The 20,659-nt window shown below is 41.3% G+C and overlaps 1 protein-coding gene across 1 annotated transcript in view; it reads left to right on the plus strand.

The window, feature by feature from the left end:
• mmp17a (matrix metallopeptidase 17a) overlaps positions 1-20,659 on the plus strand; it is a 107,727-nt gene that overhangs the window by 77,837 nt on the left and 9,231 nt on the right. Inside the window, exons 4-7 of the mRNA XM_063011866.1 lie at positions 2,053-2,339; positions 14,078-14,254; positions 17,496-17,598; positions 18,208-18,290. Coding sequence (XP_062867936.1) covers positions 2,053-2,339; positions 14,078-14,254; positions 17,496-17,598; positions 18,208-18,290 — 650 coding nt within the window. The remainder of the gene's footprint in view (positions 1-2,052; positions 2,340-14,077; positions 14,255-17,495; positions 17,599-18,207; positions 18,291-20,659) is intronic.

Consider the following 20,659-nt stretch of genomic DNA (forward strand, 5'->3'; position numbering starts at 1 on the left):
CCAATTAGGGTCAGTGGGGGGGGGGTTGTGTTGCTGGAGCCTATCCAGCTTTTTAATGGGCGCAAGGCACACAGTAACACCCTGGACAGGGCGCCAGTCCATTGCAGGGCAGACACACATACACACACACACCCATTCACCTATAGGGCAATTCAGTGTCTCCAATTAACCTGACTGCATGTTTTTGGACTGTGGGAGGAAACCGGAGCTCCCACGCAGACACGGGGAGAACATGCAAACTCCGCACAGAAAGGACCCGGGACGCCTCATTTGGGGATCGAACCCAGGACCTTCTTGCTGTGAGGCGACAGTGCTACCCACCGAGACACCGTGCCGCCCAGTCACAAGACAGTCGTAAAAAATCACTGCAATCTCAAGACTGCTATTAAATTCATGTCTTTTAAAATTATTCATTCAGGCAAACACAAAACCTGGCACATTTTGTGAGTATAATCATTTCCTCCCATATTTTAAAAAAAAACAAACCCTCAAGGCCTCAAGTGCCAGTTTATCAGACGTGCCAGCCTCGTACCTACACTTACTACTCATTTATTCAGCTACCAAAGAGGTGCACTGTGTACATATGCAATTACTTGCTGTAACCCATTTGTTTTCCGTACAGTCTCTGTCAGACCTTCTCTCCCCTGTCCTTCAAAGAAAATGACATCCGTGAGTAATGAATGCTGGGTATTGTGGTGACAGAACATTGATGGATGTCAACGAATTCTATCATGAAGCTGAAGCTGAGAGATAAATGCTGTGCTAACATTATTCTTATGCCAGAGTGTTTTTAATATGAATGAACGTGGAATTATTTACATAATGAACAGGTAAAGTGGGGACACAGAAAAGTTTGTCGCCAATATTTTTGGCTGTAAATAATTAATGAACTTTTCTAGTCAATGTCAAGATCAACCAGTCCTGTCACACGTCTGTATTTCACAGTGCTTGTTCCACAACTGATGTAGTTGTTGAAAAGCAGGTAAAACCTGCAATGCTTCCTCCACCATGCTTCACAGCTCCTATAAGGCTGAACCAAACATAGTATTGTTCCAACTTTTAATGTAATCAGTCCCAGACTCTGACTTTGTATGTGTTTTAATGAATCCCATCTCAGTAACTGTAACATTTGAGTGAATATTTTCAGCTATAAATAATTAATGAACTTTTCTCGTCGATGTCAAGATCAACCAGTCCTGTCATACATCTGTACCTCATTTGAGATTCAATACGTCAATCACGCTTGCAATACGAGTCGCACCGAACGGTTACGGGGCGACGCGGGTAATAACGATGCAGCTGATCAGGCAGATGGTCCTAACATTGTAAACAGGAAAGCTTGCTCAGCTCATCTCTAATGCAATACAGGTGTCTGGTGACCTTGTTATGTTGCATAATTTGTGCATCTTTGAGAGCTCTTGTGGATTCCTGCTCTTCAACTCAGCGTCTGAGGACATTTGCATTCTGCCTTCGAGCAGGTGGCACTTTGCTATGGGAGCAGCATCCAAACATCTGTCCGGGACACATCTTAACGCTGCAAGTGCAGGAGTATTTAGAAGTTATCAGTTTTAGGAGAACTGTCCTCGTTTCTGTTTCACATTTGTAAGTCTGCACCTGGAGATTAATTTTCTATTGATGGATTTTCCTTTTTTTCTTTGCTTAGACGTAGGACTCAAATTATCCCCGGTGAAAGAGATTACCATGTTTCTGAGTGGCACTTGGCCTGAATATTGGCCTTTTTTTGTATAAACCTCTCATGCCATTCAGAGAGTAAAATCCTATTATCCAGAATTATCGAGTAATCCACAATGGGGTGGCACAGTTTAGAAAGCTTCATTGGACCAAAATTATTCAATAGCTGTGCTTTTGTTTTGTTTTTTTCACTATCTGCTAGCTTTAGTTCTAGCTTTTAAATGCCAAGTCCAAACCTAATTTGTTTTTGACACTAGTGTTTGCTTATGTGTGAAATAGGAAAAATTCAAATGACACCAGACGTGGCCTTAGAACTTTAGCGCTGGTTTATTCATGATCTTTTCTTTTCTTTGTTTCCAGGGTGCGAACATTTCCAAAGGAGTCGGCTGTCCTGGGCAGGGAAACGGTCCGAGCCCTGATGTACTACGCGCTGAAGGTGTGGAGTGACATCACACCGCTTAACTTTCATGAAGTGGCGGGTAACAAGGCAGACATTCAGATAGACTTCACCAAAGCGGATCATAACGATGGCTACCCGTTTGACGGGCCCGGTGGTACGGTGGCACATGCGTTTTTTCCCGGGGAACGCTTCACGGCAGGGGACACGCACTTTGATGACGACGAAGCCTGGACCTTCCGGTCTCCAGGTACGAGTCTGCACTGTTAGTGTAATAACGGTGTAATAAGATTGTAATAACAAGGCCAATGGAAGCCATGTTGGTAGAGCTTTGTGCTACCAATCATAACTTTGTAGGTTCAAATCTTAAGTTATTAACATCTGCAATTTGCAGAATCCTTTAGACATCTTAGAGACTGTTTGTTGTGATATACTCTGTATACACCGATCAGCCACCTCCTTGTTTCTAAACTCACTGTCCATTTTATCGGCTTCACTTAACATATAGAAACACTTTGTAGTTTCCATCTGTTTCTCTACATGCTTTGGGAAATGCCCAAAGACACCAAGCGCAAGCTTTGTCTTGGGTATTGCCTTACAGAGAGCCGCACCATGTAGGGACTAGAGTACTTAAGCACGTGCCTTTAACTAGACGGCAAAGTTCGCAGTTGTGTGACAGAAATTAAACCCTTTTGATTTCCCTTTTGCATAAAATTGTGGGAGTGATAAATTAAACTCGACACCCTTTTAATGTCAACACCATATTAGAAAAGGATATAAAGATGTTAAAAAGGATATGTGAAGTGCTTTGGATGTTTCTTTTTAACAACAAAGCCTGGTAGAATTGTGGAGCTGAATTTGTGAACAGGATCTTAAATGTTTTCAGACATGAAAAGCTATTCTTTCTGTTGATGAGCCCTGGACGTTTCCGGTCTCCTGGTAAAACCGTGGCACTGCTCTTTGTGAATAATTTGATCTTTGATCTGGTGGAACTGCTGGAGCACTTTAAAATATTCTAGACCACAGAATTGTTGATAAGGTCTGGATAGAGTTTTTGTTGTTATGTTACTCCTTGATATTGTTACAAAAAGTATTGTAGAACATTGTTTAAACAGTTTAAACAGAACACTTTAAAGCATAGATTGTTACAAAATCTGGACCTACAGGTCATCAAGTCTTCAAGCTAAATGATGAGAGTGGGGATGTTTGAGAAGATTTGACCTCATTTGATCTGCTGGAACTGCTGGAGCATTTTAAAATAATCTACACCACAGGATTGTTGATTAGGTCTGGATCTTCAGGTGTCCTAGTGAAACTAGGTCTAGAGTAAGACTTCCCATTACTCAGAACACCTTACTATAGTGTTGACCATCACCTTTGCAGCTATACCAGCCTTCACTCTTCTGGATAGCCTTCCCTCAAGATTTTTAAGTAAATCGGTGGGATTTTGTCCTCAGGTCTGGGCTTAGAGCAGGTAAATCGAGGTTCTGTGTTTGTGACCTTACACTGATGAATAAAAAATGATCCTCACACCCAGGTTTGATTGAGTTTGTGACCTCACTACCATCTTTGTGGTAAAAAAAAAAGTGTCACTATGCTACTTGAACACTGACAGTCGAGACGTCTGGTCCTTGTCCCCTGATAAAAAGTCAGTAAAGCTGTATAAAAACATGAACTTCAAGCTAAAATTGAAATCAGTCTAGATTTGAATCTCAGAGCATTTTAGTGCACACACGTTGACAGTGATAAAACCCAGACCTTTTGGTCTCCAGATAAGGTTTTGTGATTGAGGCTGACTCAGGAGTTTGAGTGTTGTCACTGCGCTCCTGGCAAGATCATTTTATCACAAGATCTTAAAGCGTTGTAGGACACATACTTTGACACAGACAAGGCTTGGACTTTCAGTTCTTTTTGTACAAAGTTGCAATACTGGGGCAGTGGTTTTTTGTCTTGAATATAAAATGGTTCTTAGCTACAAAAATTTTAAAACACCCTACTTAGACCTTAATAATATAAAGAAATTTGCTCCCTATATTGTTACAGTAAAGTATTAAAGGCCTTGTTAAACAGAGTACAACAGTTTAAAGCATAGAATATTACAAGGTCTCAAGTCCAAAATTATGTCCAAAATCATGAGAGTAGGGATGTTTGTATAGATTTTGATATCATTTTGATCTGCTTTAGCATTTTTGAGTGATTTTGAGGCCAGAGCCTTCAAGTTTACCAGTAAATGTTGTGAGATTGGAGTTAAATGAAAGGTTTGAGTCTAAGATAAGAACTAATTTAGCTCTTGATGTAATTATTTAGGAGCAATGAGGCTTGCAATACTGGGGCAGTAGATTCTAGAAAGTTTTAATGTCTTGTCAGCGTCAAGTTCTCAAGAAAAATGATGAGTAGGGATGTTTGAGAAGATTTTGATATCATTTTGATCTGTTTAGCATTTTTTAGTAATATTAGAAAGCATTGTCTAGCATGTTGGGCCATGTAGCTTGATTTTGAGAAGCTTGATGCTGACCCTTTAGATTTACCAGTAAATGTTGTGAGATTGGAGTTAAATGAGAGGTTTGAGTCTGAAATAAGAACTAATTTAGCTCTTGATTTAATTATTTAGGAGCGATGAGGTTTGCAGTAAATTCTTGAACATGAAGAGGTCCGTGGTTATAAAAAATGTAAACCCCCAACCAAACCTCCAGATAAAATATCTAGAGAAATTTGACTCTGAGAAAGTTTTAATGTCTTATCAGCATCAAGTTCTTAAGAAAAATGATGAGTAGGGATGTTTGAGGAGATTTTGATCTCATTTTGATATGTTTTTGCATTTTTCAGTAATATTGGAATACATTGTCTATCATGTTAGGCCACAGAGCTTGATTTTGAGAAGCTTGATGCTGACCCTTCAGGTTTACCAGTAAATGTTGTGAGAGGTTTGAGTCTGAAATAAGAACTAATTTAGCTCTTGATTAAATTATTTAGAAGCAATGAGGCTTGCAATACTGGGGCAGTCAATTTTTTTTCTTGAACATGAAGAGGTCCTTGGCTCCAGAAAGTTTAAAACCCCCAACTTAAACCTCCAGAGAAATAATCCAGAGAAATTTGAGTCTGAGAAAGTTTTTGTCATATCAAGTCTTCAAGAAAAATGATGAGTAGGGATGTTTGGGAAGATTTTAATCTGCTTTAGCATTTTTGAATGATATTAGACAGCATTGCCTAGCATGTTAGGCCACAGAGCTTGATTTTAAGGCCTGACCCTTCAAGTTTACCAGTAAATGTTGTGAGATTGGAGTTAAAGCAGAGGTTTAAGTCTGAAATAAGAACTAATTTAGCTCCTGATTAAATTATTTAGCAGTGATGAGGCTTGGGACTTTTTGTGCAAAGCAGCAATACTGGGTCAGTCAATTTTTTTCTTGAACATGAAGAGATCCTTGGCTCCAACTTAAACCTCCAGATAACAAATCCAGAGAAATTTGAGTCTGAGAAAGTCAGGTCTTCAAGAAAAATGATAAGTAGGAAGGTTTGACATGATTTCGATCTTATTTTGATTAGAAAGCATTGTCTAGCATGTTGGGCCACAGAGCTTGATGCTGACCCTTCAGGTTTACCAGTAAATGTTGTGAGATTGGAGTTAAATGAGAGGTTTGAGTCTGAGATAAGAACTAATTTAGCTCTTAATTAAATTATTTAGCAGCAATGAGGTTTGGGACTTTAGTTCTCCAGTTAAAATGATTAGAAGTTTAAGTCTGATCTGAGTTTGTGACCTCTCCTTGCTCTCCTGAAAGTGCTACAGCAATATCTTGAGGTTTTCAAGCGTTTTGAAGCGCACACACTTCAGCATGGTTTTGACCTTTAGTTCTTTTAATTAAATTGTAAGAGAAGTGAGGTGTGAAAAGGTTTATGAATGCCATTTGCTCAGCTAAACTATTTGAATGCAGGAACTTAAAGCATGATAAAGCAAAATGTGGCAACAATCAGGTCTACAGATACACTGTTTGACCAAAAGCATAGAGTTGACCCTCACTTTTGCAGCTATGCCAGCCTTTACTCTTGTGGAAAGCCTCCCCTTAAGATTTTGGATCTGTTAGAAGGGAGTCTGTGGGAGTTTGTCCCCAAGTCTCAATGGTTTGTGCAGGTCAATGGAGGTTCTCCACTATATTCATAAAACCAGGTCCTCACAGACCTCAGTTTGAGCACAATTATGATGGAACAAAAAAAATATTTCCAAACAGCTCCCCAAAATCACAGCATTTAGAGATTCACTATTCAGTGAGGCTTTGATATTCAAGTGTAAGAAATTTAAATCTACAAAGCTGAGTACTTAACCATAATTTGCTCTGCCAGAACCATTTTAGAGTGCGCAGTGACAAGGCACAGTACTTTAAATCTCTATGTAAAATGATTTGAGCTTGTGACTTCATTTTTCTCTACTAGAACCAATGTAAGGCTAAAAATGATTGCATTTCTATGAGCCGTGGTAGCTAGTTTAAGCCACTGTTGGGCCTTTTAGCAAGGTCCTACACCCTCAAATGCTTCAATTGTACTTATACACTGATTAGCCATAACATTAAAACCACCTTCTTGTTTCTACACTCACTGTCCATTTTATCAGCTTCACTTACCATATAGAAGCACTTTGTAGTTCTACAATAACTGACTGTAGTCCATCTGTTTCTCTACATACATTTTTAACCTGCTTTCACCCTGTTCTTTAATGGTCAGGACCCCCACAGGACCACTACAGAGCAGGTATTATTTAGGTGGTGGATGATTCTCAGCATTGCGGTGACACTGACATGGTGGTGGTGTGTTAGTGTGTGTTGTGCTGGTATGAGTGGATCAGACACAGTCAGAGACGATCGCTCATCTATTGCTGCTGTTTGAGTTGGTCATCTTTCAGACCTTCATCAGTGGTCACCGGACGCGGCCCACGGGGCGCTGTTGGCTGGATATATTTTTGGTTGGTGGACTATTCTCAGTCCAGCAGGGACAGTGAGGTGTTTAAAAACTCCATCAACGCTGCTGTGTGTGATCCACTCATACCAGCACAACACACACTAACACACCACCACCATGTCAGTGTCACTGCAGTGCTAAGAATGATCCACCACCTAAATGATACCTGCTCTGTAGTGGTCCTGGGAGAGTCCTGACCATTGAAGAACAGCACGAAAGGGGGCTAACAAAGCATGCAAAGAAACAGATGGACTACAGTCAGTAATTGTAGAACTACAAAGTGTTTCTATATGGTAAGTGGAGCTGATAACATGAACAGTGTGTGTAGAAACAAGAAGGTGGTGTTAATGTCATGGTTGATCGGTGTATTTAATTGTACATGGCTTTAGCTAAAAGCATCAGCCTCATAAATGCCTTAAATACAAAGAATTTGCACCACAAATTTTGCCAAAAACAAGACCTGGACATTTAAGGCTGCCGTTCTGACCTGATTCATAGAGTATTCACTTTGACAGCAAGTCCTGAACTAAGTCAGACTGTGTGAAATATGATTCTGTTTGAGCTGAGTTCATAACCTTGCTCTTCTCATGGCAAATCATTTAACTGCAGGCCTTTTCCAGACTTGGCAGGGATGCTCTGAAAGCTGGAGATCTCTATTATTTAAGTCCATATCCCTTCATTCAGGGCCGTATCTGGCTTGGTGCTCATGCCTACTAAGACTGAAGCTTTGTGAGATGCTTAGTTAGTGAACGGCCAGATGGTTTCTGGTCATTCTTCCCCTCCCTGGGTTCTAGCCCATATGCTTTTGGACAGATGTGAAGTCTACACCAATTATGCTTTGCATCAGAGAAGCAGATGTTTGCAAGGTGAGCTTGGTGGGTGAATGTGTGGAATGGTAGAAAAAAGAATAAGCTCTTCACAAGTTCTTAAGACCTTCTTAATGTGTCTCGCTTTTCAGGTCTTTCGGTTGATTCATGTCCATGAGATGAATATAAATGTCTTATATAAAGTGCTCCGACAGAGTTCAATTTATTTTCTAAGATTTACGTTCTATTAAACTGTAATATCATTTACTGTTAGTGACTTCTGCCACAAAGCTGGATGCTGTACATGTCCCTATTGGTGTAAAGCCTCATTTCAAGCTCTCCATCTCTCCAAGCACTGTATTACACATTAGGCCTCTCAGTTAATGCAGTTAATGGCCCCCCAAAATAACTAACGCGAGGCTTTTTGCCAGGCTGATTGCTCTTCTGTCTTGTGGAGATGATGAACTTCGCTGAAGTGAGTTAATTAAACAAAGTGAAGTTTTATAGCTATACAATCAACTGTACAAACTTCATTTCCTGCATAAGACAAGGCAGGATGGGCAGTAATAGCTCAGCGATAATCGGAAGGTCACTGGTTCAAGTCGTACCGCTGCCAGATTGCCACTGTTGGGTCCTTAAGCAAGTCCATTAAGCCTCACTGTGCTTGTCACGATTGTAAGTGGATTTGAATGCAAGTGCCACCTAAATGCCGACACTTGCATCCAAAACTAGTTTGATCCCCCTGGGTGACACTCAGATCGGGAAAAATGGACATGGTGCACGCTCCACAGTTTATCCAATGTAATGACCACTGATTACTTAGTAACGCGTTACTCTAATCTGACCACATTTTTCAGTAACAAGTAATCTAACGTGTTACTATTTCCAGTCCAGTAATCAGATTAAAGTTACTTATCCAAGTTACTGTGCGTTACTATTTTTGCGTCTCGGGGAGTGACGTCTGGCCTATGCGACAATTAAGTCACGAGCTGCGTCCGGAATCGCATACTTACAGAGTATGCACTAGATTGGAGGAAGTATGCACTACTCAGCCGGTAAAGAAGTACATACTTTCAGTACAGAAGTGTGCAGTATGCACACAACACCGCTACGTACTACACGTGGGGACGTGATGACGTAATATCACCATAGTTACAGACTCATTACAAACCCCACTCGCCAAAATTTTGGATATTTATCGTCTTTTTGTTATTTATTTGTCTCTAAAAATTTAATTGTATTTATCTTACTTACACTTGTGAACAGAGGACTCCGTTTTCCGCGTCTTTCTTGTTTCTTATTCCGCTTCAATCGCCTACGCAGCTCCAGTTGCATTACGGCAGCTGCTGAATGTAACTAATAAAGTAACTTGTAATCTAACTTAGTTACTTTTAAAATCAAGTAATCAATAAAGTAACTAAGTTACTTTTAAAATCAAGTAATCAATAAAGTAACTAAGTTACTTTTTAAAGGTAACTATGCCATCACTGGTAATGACCTTATGGCCGTAATCTTATTAAGAATATGTAGACTGTTGTTGGACATTCTGCCCCAAAAGCATGGGCATTAAAATAGAGATGCATCCTTCTTTGCAGTTCTAACAGCCACCATTCTTAGAATGCCTGTCACAAGATTTTGATTAGGTAGAGGTCAGTGCAGTCCATATGTGGAGGAACTGTACAAATAGCAAAAAGCATATGATTTATTTTGTATAATGTTATACACCTGTTAGCAGTGGGAGTGGCACAGAGGCTTGGTGGGTAGCACTGTCGCCTAACAGCAAGAAGGTCCTGGGTTCGATCCCCAGCCGGGGCGGTCCGGGTCCTTTCTGTGCGGAGTTCGCATGTTCTCCCCGTGTCTGCGTGGGTTTCCTCCGGGAGCTCCGGCTTCCTCCCACAGTCGGGTTAATTGGAGACACTGAATTGCCCTATAGGTCAATGTGTGTGTGTCTGCCCTGCGATGGACTGGCGCCCCGTCCAGGGTGTTACTGTGTGTCTTGCGCCCATTGAAAAGCTGGGATAGGCTCCAGCACCCCCTCGTGACCCAAATTGGATAAGCGGTGAAGAGAGTGAGTGAGTGAGTGAGACCTAAACACAGTATTAGGGAAGGTGCCACGTCTGCTAACTCTGCCCGTAACTAAACGGACTCCAATTCCCATGATTCAGTCTGTTCACACATCATTAATAGCAGGTCACTTGAGTACTGATATGATTCAGGTGTGCCCATATGTATATATATTGTTACTCTTTCTAGTGCATACTAGGCGTTGTGGTTGGTTGGTTGATTCTCTGGCTTTGGATCACCCCTATCAGCAAAAGTTATTTTATACATCCGCGAGCATCTGATCTACCTGATTTGCATAACATAAGGGTGTTCACAAATATCTGGCAGAATGTCGTATATCCTTCTATAATATTCAGATTTATGTAATGTCGCTATGCTTTAGTTACTATTTTGGAGCTTGTGCTGATGTAAGTAAAAAGGTGGAACTTGATGTGACATTTGAAATCTGCCAACGTAGTTGTATTCTTAAACCCACCCGGATCATAAATTGTGCTTACAATGCCAAAATAATATTTATTGAAGCCTTAGAGTTGTTAAATGTCACCTATTTCAAATAAAAAGTATTTACTTACAGCTGCAAACTCAACATGAAGCTATTTCAGGGATGGCACTGCAGCACAGCTGTTAGAGTAGATGCCACTGGTACTCCTAATATCAGGTAATCCTGATCTTTCCAAAAACATGCATAAGGTTAATTGGTTGCTTTTAACTGCCCTAGGTGTTGGTAAGTAATTAAATGTGAGTGTATGTTGCACTGAAAAGAGTGCACTCTTTCAGACGAGCGAAGGCTGTTATAGACTCAATGAATGGAAGGAAAGGGTGCATCTAGTAACGACCATGGTTTTGTAATAGAATTTCTAACATGTTCATAGTTGTGTGTCCCTTATTTCCCATATAGTACGTAGTACATAGTATAGAAAAAATTAAGCTTTCAAACCCAACTACACTACACCTACTGTTAAGCATGGTGATAATAGTATGGGGCTAAAACAATCAAAATCAAACCATCCTGAAAAGTGAGTTTTGCCTACCTTGGAATGGTCTTTCTAAAAAGTCCTGACCTCTCTGCACCTCATTGGTCAGGGTAGGGGTCTACAGCACTGAGGGATGCAGCAGGTTGGGGATGGAGGGGTGGATAGTCAAAGCCCTGCAATGGATTGTTGTAGCTTAGTGGTCAAGGTAATCACCAAGTTGCCACTGCTGGGTCCTTTAACCTTGAATTGCTCAGATTGTATATTGTCACAGTACTGCAAGTCGCTTTGGATAAAAGTGTCCACTAAATGCCGAAAAATGTAAATGGATTCACCCCCTGTCCAGGGAATTTCTACTTTGTGCTCAGTGTTTCCTGGTGGAACCGGACCAGCAGCAACCCCAGACAGGATAAAGCATTCTGTTTTTATGAACAAGAATAAGCTAATACACCAACAGATCTGCCACACCCAAAGACATTGCCAAACATCTGTGGTTCAGAAGATATTAAACGATCAATCTTATTAAGATTGATGAAGCTCTGTGTTGGAAGAACTTTTTTCCTCCATTTCTTGTCTCCCACCGTCTGCGAGAACAATCTCTGAGGCCTGTTGTTCTTGGCTTGGATGTAGGAACTTTCCCTTTCGAGGGCTGCCTGCTAATGTGTCTAATTATTTATAGTAAGATATGACCCAGCAAAACTGCCTGAATGCTGAATGTACCATTTAAGCTGGTGTGGTGGGTGGCCTTTTTACTGATTAAGTGGCAGCTGAAACACCCCATGGCATGGGTTTGGCACCTTTTTGGGGGGCCAGTGAAGAACAGTCGAGGGAGCAATGCATTGTTTTGACAGCATGCTGTTAGTTTTTTTTTTTTTCCTTGCCAGTTGCTCGCTAATGCGGAAGGATGATTGTAGCCCAAAGAAAAGCCTCATTAGGCAGGTGTATTTTTGATGACTTTTGCAATTTGGCGCTGGCCCTAATTTGTGTGTTGTGTGTGTTGAGGTTGTACTAAATTACCCTCATCCATTATCATTCACATTACAAAGCTGTCAGTCCTTGCTGCTGGGATATTTGCTATTTTTCCGGCTTAGGTGGGTTATGTTTTTTACACTACATGGCAAAAAGTAGACGCACGGCCAAAAATGACATTCATCACATCATTGGTAAATATTCCACAAAGGTTTGTATTGGATTACGGCCAGTAATGTTTTTATGGACCTTGTCTTGCATTATCCATAGATGGATTGTCCTGCTAACACAAAGAAGTGCTTCCCCTGTTACGCATTCAAAATCTCTTCAGTTTGACCCATTTTTTCTCTGCCCATTAATTCCCTCATTATTTGACAGTTACCGGTCAGGGCTTGTTTCCCTTGAGACACATTAAGCCAGCCACCACTTCTGGCAGTTCATGCAAGATCAATGGTCATATACACAGATCAGCCCAACATTAAAACCACCTCCTTGTTTCTACACTCACTGTCCATTTTATCAGCTTTACTTACCATATAGAAGCACTTTGTAGTTTTACAATTACTGACTGTAGTCCATCTGTTTCTCTACATATGTTGTTAGCCCCCTTTCATGCTGTTCTTCAATGGTCAGGACTCTCCCAGGACCACCACAGGGTAGGTATTATTTGGGTGGTGGGTCATTCTCAGCACAGCGGTGACAATGTCATGGTGGTGGTGTGTTAGTGTGTGTTGTGCTGGTTTGAGTGGACTTATTATATAAAATAAATATGCTTTAGCTTTGAGTTTGCAAAGGAGTTCCACTGGAAATCCATCCCAACAAAACACATTAGGGATGAATTGGAATGCTGATTTTTAGCCAGGTCATCTAACTTCTGTCCTCACAAAGGCTCTTGACCAAATAGGCACAAATTACACAGCTCTCTCTATTTTCTCGGCTCGTCTGTGGATCACGATCCACGTTATTGATTTGGCACAGTTTTTACACTGGATGCCCTTCCTGACACAACCCTCCCTATTTTATCCAGGCTTGGGACCGGCACTACAATGCACTGGTTTGTGCATCTAGCGGCCAGGTATCTATAGGACAAAAAATTCAGTGTTTCCAATTAGCCTGGTGGCATGTTTTTGGACTGTGGGAGGAAACCGGAGCACCCGGAGGATGCAAACTCTGCACAGAAAGGTCTCGGACCACCCCACCTGGGGATCGAACCCAGGACCATCTTGCTGTGAGGTGACAGTGCTACCCACTTTGCCACCTTGCTGCCCACAAATTACACAGCTATTTTAGAAGAATGAAGGTTATTATAGGAACAAACAAGCTGGATGGAATGTCCAACAAGCTAAAGATCAATACATATTGGCCATATAGTGTATACCCCTATTTTTAAAAATGTGAGCATTGTATTGGTCAGATTAAAGCTCATTCCTGACTGATGCATGCACTTTTTGATGGCGCATCGGGTGTTAAGTAAGCCTCAAAACTGGTCTGCTTAGTGTCACTAGCCATTTAATCCGGCCCTGTTTACGGATTTACCTTCTTAATAACCCACTTTGCTCTACCTTCAGCCAGCATCTCGCATCTCATCCCTCAAAAACTCCACTTCGCAGGTTTCTCACAGATCCCTGCAGCAGCATTTGAATACAAGTGTCATAATAACCCAACTCCAGAGTCGCTACACTTTTATTTACTGGCATTGCCTTCTAGAGAATGTGTGCCTGGGATTAGAGCCTGCATTGTGCCCGTAAGTCATCTGGGTGACGTACATACCTTTTGTGCCACCTGCAAACTGCTGTATGTGCACAGGGCGTCGAGAAGATACAGCACACACCCCGTAATCTTCAGGTCTTAATCAGCAAAACGCTCCTTTTTATTATTATTACCTGCTTCTGACAAGCCAGACTAGCTGACTTTTGCATTTTAGAAATATGCAGAGGAGGCTGAATAACCGTGATAAATAACTTTATTTTTTTAACACGCGTATTAAGCGTCTGCCTTCGTTTGACTGACAGTTTCCCGCCTCTGATTGTGTCGCTATCTCTTAGGGCAGTTTAATGTGAAGCCTTTATGTCTGACTGAACCTTTCATAACGGTCTGACTGTGGAGATTAAATTTAAGAAGAAAGAACTCCGAAAATGAGGAAAGCGAGACAATTACCGACTCCCTCGTCAATTCGAAGTGCTGTAATGAATCTCCTCTATTCATCAGGAAAGTTTTCTTTTCATTTGTAGATTCTCATGGCATGGATCTGTTCGCCGTGGCAGTGCATGAGTTCGGTCACGCCATAGGACTCGCCCACACGTCAGCCATGGAGTCCATCATGCGGCCGTACTACCAGGGGCCGGTGGGAGACCCGCTCAAGTACGACCTCCCGTACGAGGACAAGGTCCGTGTCTGGCAGCTTTACGGTAAGAACTGAAACAGCCTGTTACCTTTCTATTTGACCCGATCATTTCTCTGAAAACTGCTGAACTGTCCAAGTGAAGTCATGTACTCCTACGTTTCTACTTATTTGGCTCCTGTAATCCTTTCTTACCCATAATTCTGGTCTCACTGTGTCCTGAATTCCCCTTTTTAAAATCCCGCTTTTACTTTTTGGTCAGAGACGGTTAGTAAAGTGGTATAATTACCGTCATTAAACGTCTTCATGAAATCTAATAAGATGTACTTGCTTGAGTCTACATGGTGTTCTTTTCTATCCAGACATGGAGAGCTTAACTTTTTTAAAAACATGCTTCTAGCAAAAAAAAATCAGAGATCCATGTTAGCTGACAACAAAAAAACACATTTTTAGAAAAGAGCATAATGCCTACAGTGAAACATGCCGGCAGCTCAATGATGTTTTGGGGTTGCTTTATTAGCTTTGGCACTAAAGGCCTTAAATCTTTGCACAGCAGAATAGAATCAATAAACTTTCAAGACATGTTGTTAGGACCCTTGACCTTTCTTAATGTCTTGAAAGTCTATTGATGTCTTGAAAGTCTGTTGATAGGGCCACCCGGTCCCTGTTGGCAGACATTTATTATTAGCAAATTTATCATTTTGTGCTTCATATTAATTCAGTTAAATCTCATGAGCTCTTCTGCAGTTTCTGCAAGTATTTAATAAATGCTCCATGTTAGCAGACAACAACAAAAAACATATATATTTTATTTGTCCTATAATGAAACATGTCTGACATGCTGGCAGCTCAATGATGTTTTGGGGTTGCTTTATTAGCTTTGACACTAAAGGCCTTGAAGAATAGAATCAATAGACGTTCAAGACATTAGGCAAGGTCAAGGGTCCCAACAGGATAAAGACCTAAATGTGTAAAGGCACACAAGTAGAAAACACAGGAGAATTCTGAAACCTGCAATGAGCATGTGCAAAGAATTGGAATTTGCAGGTGTGAGAAGCCACCATTAAACCTGAGAGAAATAGAAGAGTTTCATCATGAAGATGTTAAGTGTAGGTTATTACAGTTATGGGCTACAAATGCTGTGCCACATGGGTACCAATATTGTCAAGTTTCAATTCCCTCAGGTGTAAAAATAAAACCAAATTTGCCCCACATTGTACTTGGCTTTTCTGTCCACCCCTGCTTATGAATAGGTATTTTGTCATCTACTATTCTTTTCTCCTTCCCGCACCTCTTACTACCCTTGTCTCTACTCTTGTGTAAATCTTTTTATATAAATAAAAGCACTTTATAGCTGCAGAGATAAAACAAAGATTGATTACAGGAAACAAGGTGAAACAATGACTGGCAAACAGATGCCATAATCAATATTGGTGCCAGCCATACTGACTTTTCCTGCCAGTTCTGTCAGATTTTTGCAGTCCTTGAAATAATCAACTGGCAATATGAGTGGCAGTGGCACTGGTTGCCCCTTCATCAGGCTACTTTCCAGGCTCACGTAGAGCAAAAATGTAAGGCAAAGGCTGAGGATGCAGAATTGATCCATTTCTATCAGGAGATTATTGATGTAATTACATGGCGGCGCTAAGACAGATGGATAACTCTGGGTTTAATTGCTTGTCTCAGGGCTCAGACCTAACTTATCACATTTCAGCATGCCCACAAAGTACCAGGCCTCCACGGAGGCAGAGAAAACCATAGCAAGCACAGACGGAAGCGAGAACAAGAATTAATGGGAGGCTCCGAGGATAAGAGAGAAGATGGATGGCTGGATCAGGAGCTCTGTGATCCCGGGATCAAACCAGATAAAATCCAAGAGTTTGACTGACTGAACCCTTGAGCGGTTAAACCTCCACCTGCGACTGACTTTTTGACATGGCAGCGCCTGGAACGTCATATTTGTTCAGTTAATTGAGAATGACTGGCAACGCTTATGTTTGAATAAGGGTTCATTTGTATGTCGCTCTGACCTAAGGAACGCTGCCAAACGGCTGATGTGCCTAACAATTAATGAGCGCTAGTGGTGATCAGTTTGCATAATTTCATTTACATAATGCCACCCAGTCCCTATTGGCAGACATTCATTATTAGCAAATTTATCATGTTGTGCTTTATATTTATTCATTTCTGCAGAGCTAAATCTCATGAGCTCTTCTCCAGTTCCTGCAAGTATAAAATAGAAGCATTTATCAAATATATTATGTACAGCAAAAAAAATCTAATACATTTTACACTGATCAGCCATAACATTAAAACCACCTCCTTGTTTCTACACTTACTGTCCATTTTATCAGCTCCACTTACCATATAGAAGCACTTTGTAGTTCTACAATTACTGACTGTAGTCCATCTGTTTCTTTACATACTTTTTTAGCCTGCTTTCACCCTGTCCTTCAATGGTCAGGACCCCCACAGGACTGCCACAGAGCAGGTAGTATTTAGGTGGTGGATCATTGGTGGTGGTGTGTTAGTGTGTGTTGTGCTGGTATGAGTGGATCAGACACAGTAGCGTGTCCACTCACTGTCCATTCTATTAGACACTCTTATCTAGTTGGTCCACCTTGCAGATGTAAAGTCTATTGCTGCTGTTTGAGTTGGTCATCTTCTAGACCTTCATCAGTGGTCACAGGACGCTGCCCACGGGGTGCTGCTGGCTGGATATATTTTAGGTTGCTGGACTATTCTCAGTCCAGCAGTGACACTGAGGTGTTTAAAAACTCCATCAGCATTGCTGTGTCTGATCCACTCATACCAGCACAACACAAACTAACACACCACCACCATGTCAGTGTCACTGCAGTGCTGAGAATGATCCACCACCCAAATAATACCTACTCTGTGGTGGTCCTGTGGGGGTCCTGACCATTGAAGAACAGTATGAAAGGGGGCTAACAAAGCATGCAGAGAAACAGATGGATTACAGTCAGTAATTGCTTCTATATGGTAAGTGGAGCTGATAAAATGGACAGTGTGTGTAGAAATAAGGAGGTGGTTTTAATGTTATGGCTGATTGCTGTATATGTCAATAGAGTCAAAGTTGAAACTTTTAATTTTGAAGTAAAAATAAGTAAACCTAAGCTTTGAACCTAACTTACAATTACTATATTTAATACACCTAATAAATAAAATAGGGCTTCAGATAGTTCATATTTGTACAACTGTAATCGCTTTTCTCAGACTGTGATTTGTCCTACTTATTGTCCAACTAGCCTAAATAGCTTGTCTTGTTTTTTCGGGCGATGTTTCAGGTGTACGAGACTCGGTTTCATACACAGCTCGTCCAGATGGACTGTCTAACACCGATGATCCACCAGTTCTGTTGGACCTGCCAGACAACAAATCCACAGTGCCGTGAGTATAAAACTCAATTCTCTCCAAGCAAACGCGGGAATGAAAAAATAACACGTTTAGCCTCATCTCTATATAAGTGGGCATTTTGCCCTGAAGAGCACCCTACACCTTTTGTTTTTTGTCTCCCTCTTATTTCATCTTCACAGATGGAGGTGCATAAAGGTGGATTTAGCCTAACAAATGTCTTCCTCCCTGAGAGCTTTCTTAATAAGCTGTGAAGGAAGATCTTTGTTAATAAGGTGCACGGCGAGTCCTCGCTCGCTAAAGGAAACTCGTAATGTTTGCTTCATTAGCAACCCAAACACGACGAGTCATAAGCCGAGGGATAATGCATGCAAAGACCCTCGTCTGGAAGGAGGTGATAAGATCTGGTTTTAAATACCCATCGTTCATGGTGTCTGGGCAAATATTTCAGGCCGAAAATGAGTGCACACTTGACTGCGCGGTTGCACTGAGTTACGCACCCGGCCTCTCTATCTGGTACAAAGAATCAATAGTGTGAAAGGTTGTATATTCCTCACTGTCATGCGATAGCGAGCGCTCTCTTCGCCCTTTCTCTGCTCATCTGTTTTCTCGCTTTTTCACCGTTTTTTTCTTTCTGTCTCTTAGGCCGGCACGCGATGCCCCTGACAGATGCACCAGTCACTTTGATGCAGTGGCCCAGATACGAGGGGAGGCCTTCTTTTTCAAAGGTACAGACAGGTCTGGAAAGGAGCGACGGAGTACGATCGATTCCAACTTGCAACCGAGTGTAGCGTTCTCACTGTACACACAGTCGATCTGATGCCCATTTGGACACTTCAAATCAAGAAAGATTACAACCTAGAGGCTAACTAGGTACACGGGGTCTGAGCGTTTGGGCCGAGCTAAAGACAATCTAACACACGGTTTCCACTTACCGTTTTGTCTTTGTCAGGGTCACAGTGGGGCCGGCATCACTTCCGAACACAGGGCGCGAGGTGGAAAATCAGCTTGAACTGGGTGCCAGTCCATTAGATGGGAACAGTCACTCACACTTAGGGGCAATGTAGAGATGGAAGGAATCCAGGGTACCTAAAGAAAATACACACAAACATGTGAACATGTCATTTTTACATTTACGGCATATATCATTGAATACAATTTGAGCAATTGAGGGTTGAGAGCCTTGAGCCTTGCCCAGGGGCCCAACAGTGGCAGCTTGCTGGTGGTGGGGTTTGAACGAGTGGCCTTCTGATTACTAGTCAAGTACCTTAAGCACTAGGCTACCACTGAGTTAAGCTTCAAACCCAGGTCCCCAAGTCACATGTTTATCTGCAGCACTACTTCTACAAGCTGTGGACCTATTTTGTCTGCTTTTTGTTTTTTCTTTGTCTAAGTGATCAGCAGCAGGGTTCAGATGAAGATTCTGGTGCATGGGCTTCATTTTTGGGCATCAGCCACTAAACCCATGGCAGTTTAAAGCTTGCTTGACTGTGGTCAATGTCACCAATGTTATACCAGCCTTTGTATAGCCTGTAATTGTTGTTTGTTTTTTTATTATATTGAGCAATCCAGACAATTTCCTTGTAGCATTGACTGGCTTTGTTTGGACCTTGGCAAAAGACTACTGTTCCATGCACTCCTTAATGGGTACAGTCGAATCAGATCTTTATACACGGGCAAAAAGTGAATACCAATTATAACCAAACATACTTACTAGCATTTTGTAGGTCAGGCCATAAGTTAAATGACAAAAAATATGTAACAATATTTAACTAAAAGTATGTGGACACTTCTGCGATGGACTGGCGTCCCTCCAGGGTGTTAGCCCCCCCCCCCCCCCCCATGACCCTAATTGGATAAGTGGATAAGAAAATCAATGAATAAATGTGGACACTTCTCCTAATTATTTTTTTTTTTTTTACTAAATGAGCAGAAGTTTCCACAGACCCAGTTCAAAATGTTTCCAGTAAAGTAAATGCATTTGTGGATATAATTCCCCCAGCATTTGAAAGCACAAAGCCATTCATGTCAAAGCTGTATAACAAATATAAATCAGTCCACATGTGACTTAATGTTTTACTTTGTTAATAAATCACTTTTGTTAAGCTGAATACTTTTCCAAAAGTACTCTAACAAATTACCATCTAGCTGCGTGCTGTCTTACTTCAAACCCCACTGCGTAGGATGAAGCTTCAGGGTAGCTTGATCTCCAGCAGAGCAGAAATAATGCTTTCCCGATGTGGATCAGTCAGTAAGACGTTCAGTCTTCGCGTAGGATTAAAGACGTCCAATTAGATTCCAGCAACTACAATGGGCATCACTCTTAAAGGAGACATGTAGGGGGAGAAAGTGAGTAAATGACACTTCCTGTGGATGTCACACGGGACCTTTTTTCAACATCTTATAATCCCCTTAAACGGGATGACCAGCTTATAGATGGGGTGCTGCATGAAAACATGGGTTCTGAGGACCTGGATTTGATCCTCGCCTTTGGTTTCTCTTGAGTATTCCAGTTTTCTACCTCAGCCAAAACATACACAAGGTGAGTTTGCTATTTTAAATTACCCCTAAGTGTAAGTGACTGTCTAAATGTCTAAATGTTTTTGTGGCATTTAGCAGACACTTATTCACAGCGACTTACAATTACAACTAGGGATGTAACGATACACTCTACCCACGATGTGATGCGATTCACGATACTGGGTTCACGACACGATCTTTTATTTATCTAAATAATGAATTCCCTTTCATTTCTGAGGTAGGTACAAACTATGCAAAACAATGCTGCCCTTTTTGTGTATAAAAAAACTGAAATGAAATTTTAAAACAAATCCAACATTAAATAAATAAATGAAAAATACAAATAAAGAAAGTATCCCCACATAAATAAATTTGGCTGGAAAATTCCGAACCTGGCAACCCTGTAGTGACGTCAACCAGGCGATGTGAATAGCGCCAGCGCCCTCTGCTGTTTAAAGTGAATATCGATTCATTACACATGTAAACCGATTCGAATCATTACACATGTGAATTCATTTTTACCTGCCTTTGGTGCATCGTTACATCCCTAATTACAACTGAATACAATTTGAGCAAT

Source organism: Trichomycterus rosablanca, chromosome 16 (genome assembly GCF_030014385.1).
Source record: "Trichomycterus rosablanca isolate fTriRos1 chromosome 16, fTriRos1.hap1, whole genome shotgun sequence".
Classification (NCBI taxonomy): domain Eukaryota; kingdom Metazoa; phylum Chordata; class Actinopteri; order Siluriformes; family Trichomycteridae; genus Trichomycterus; species Trichomycterus rosablanca.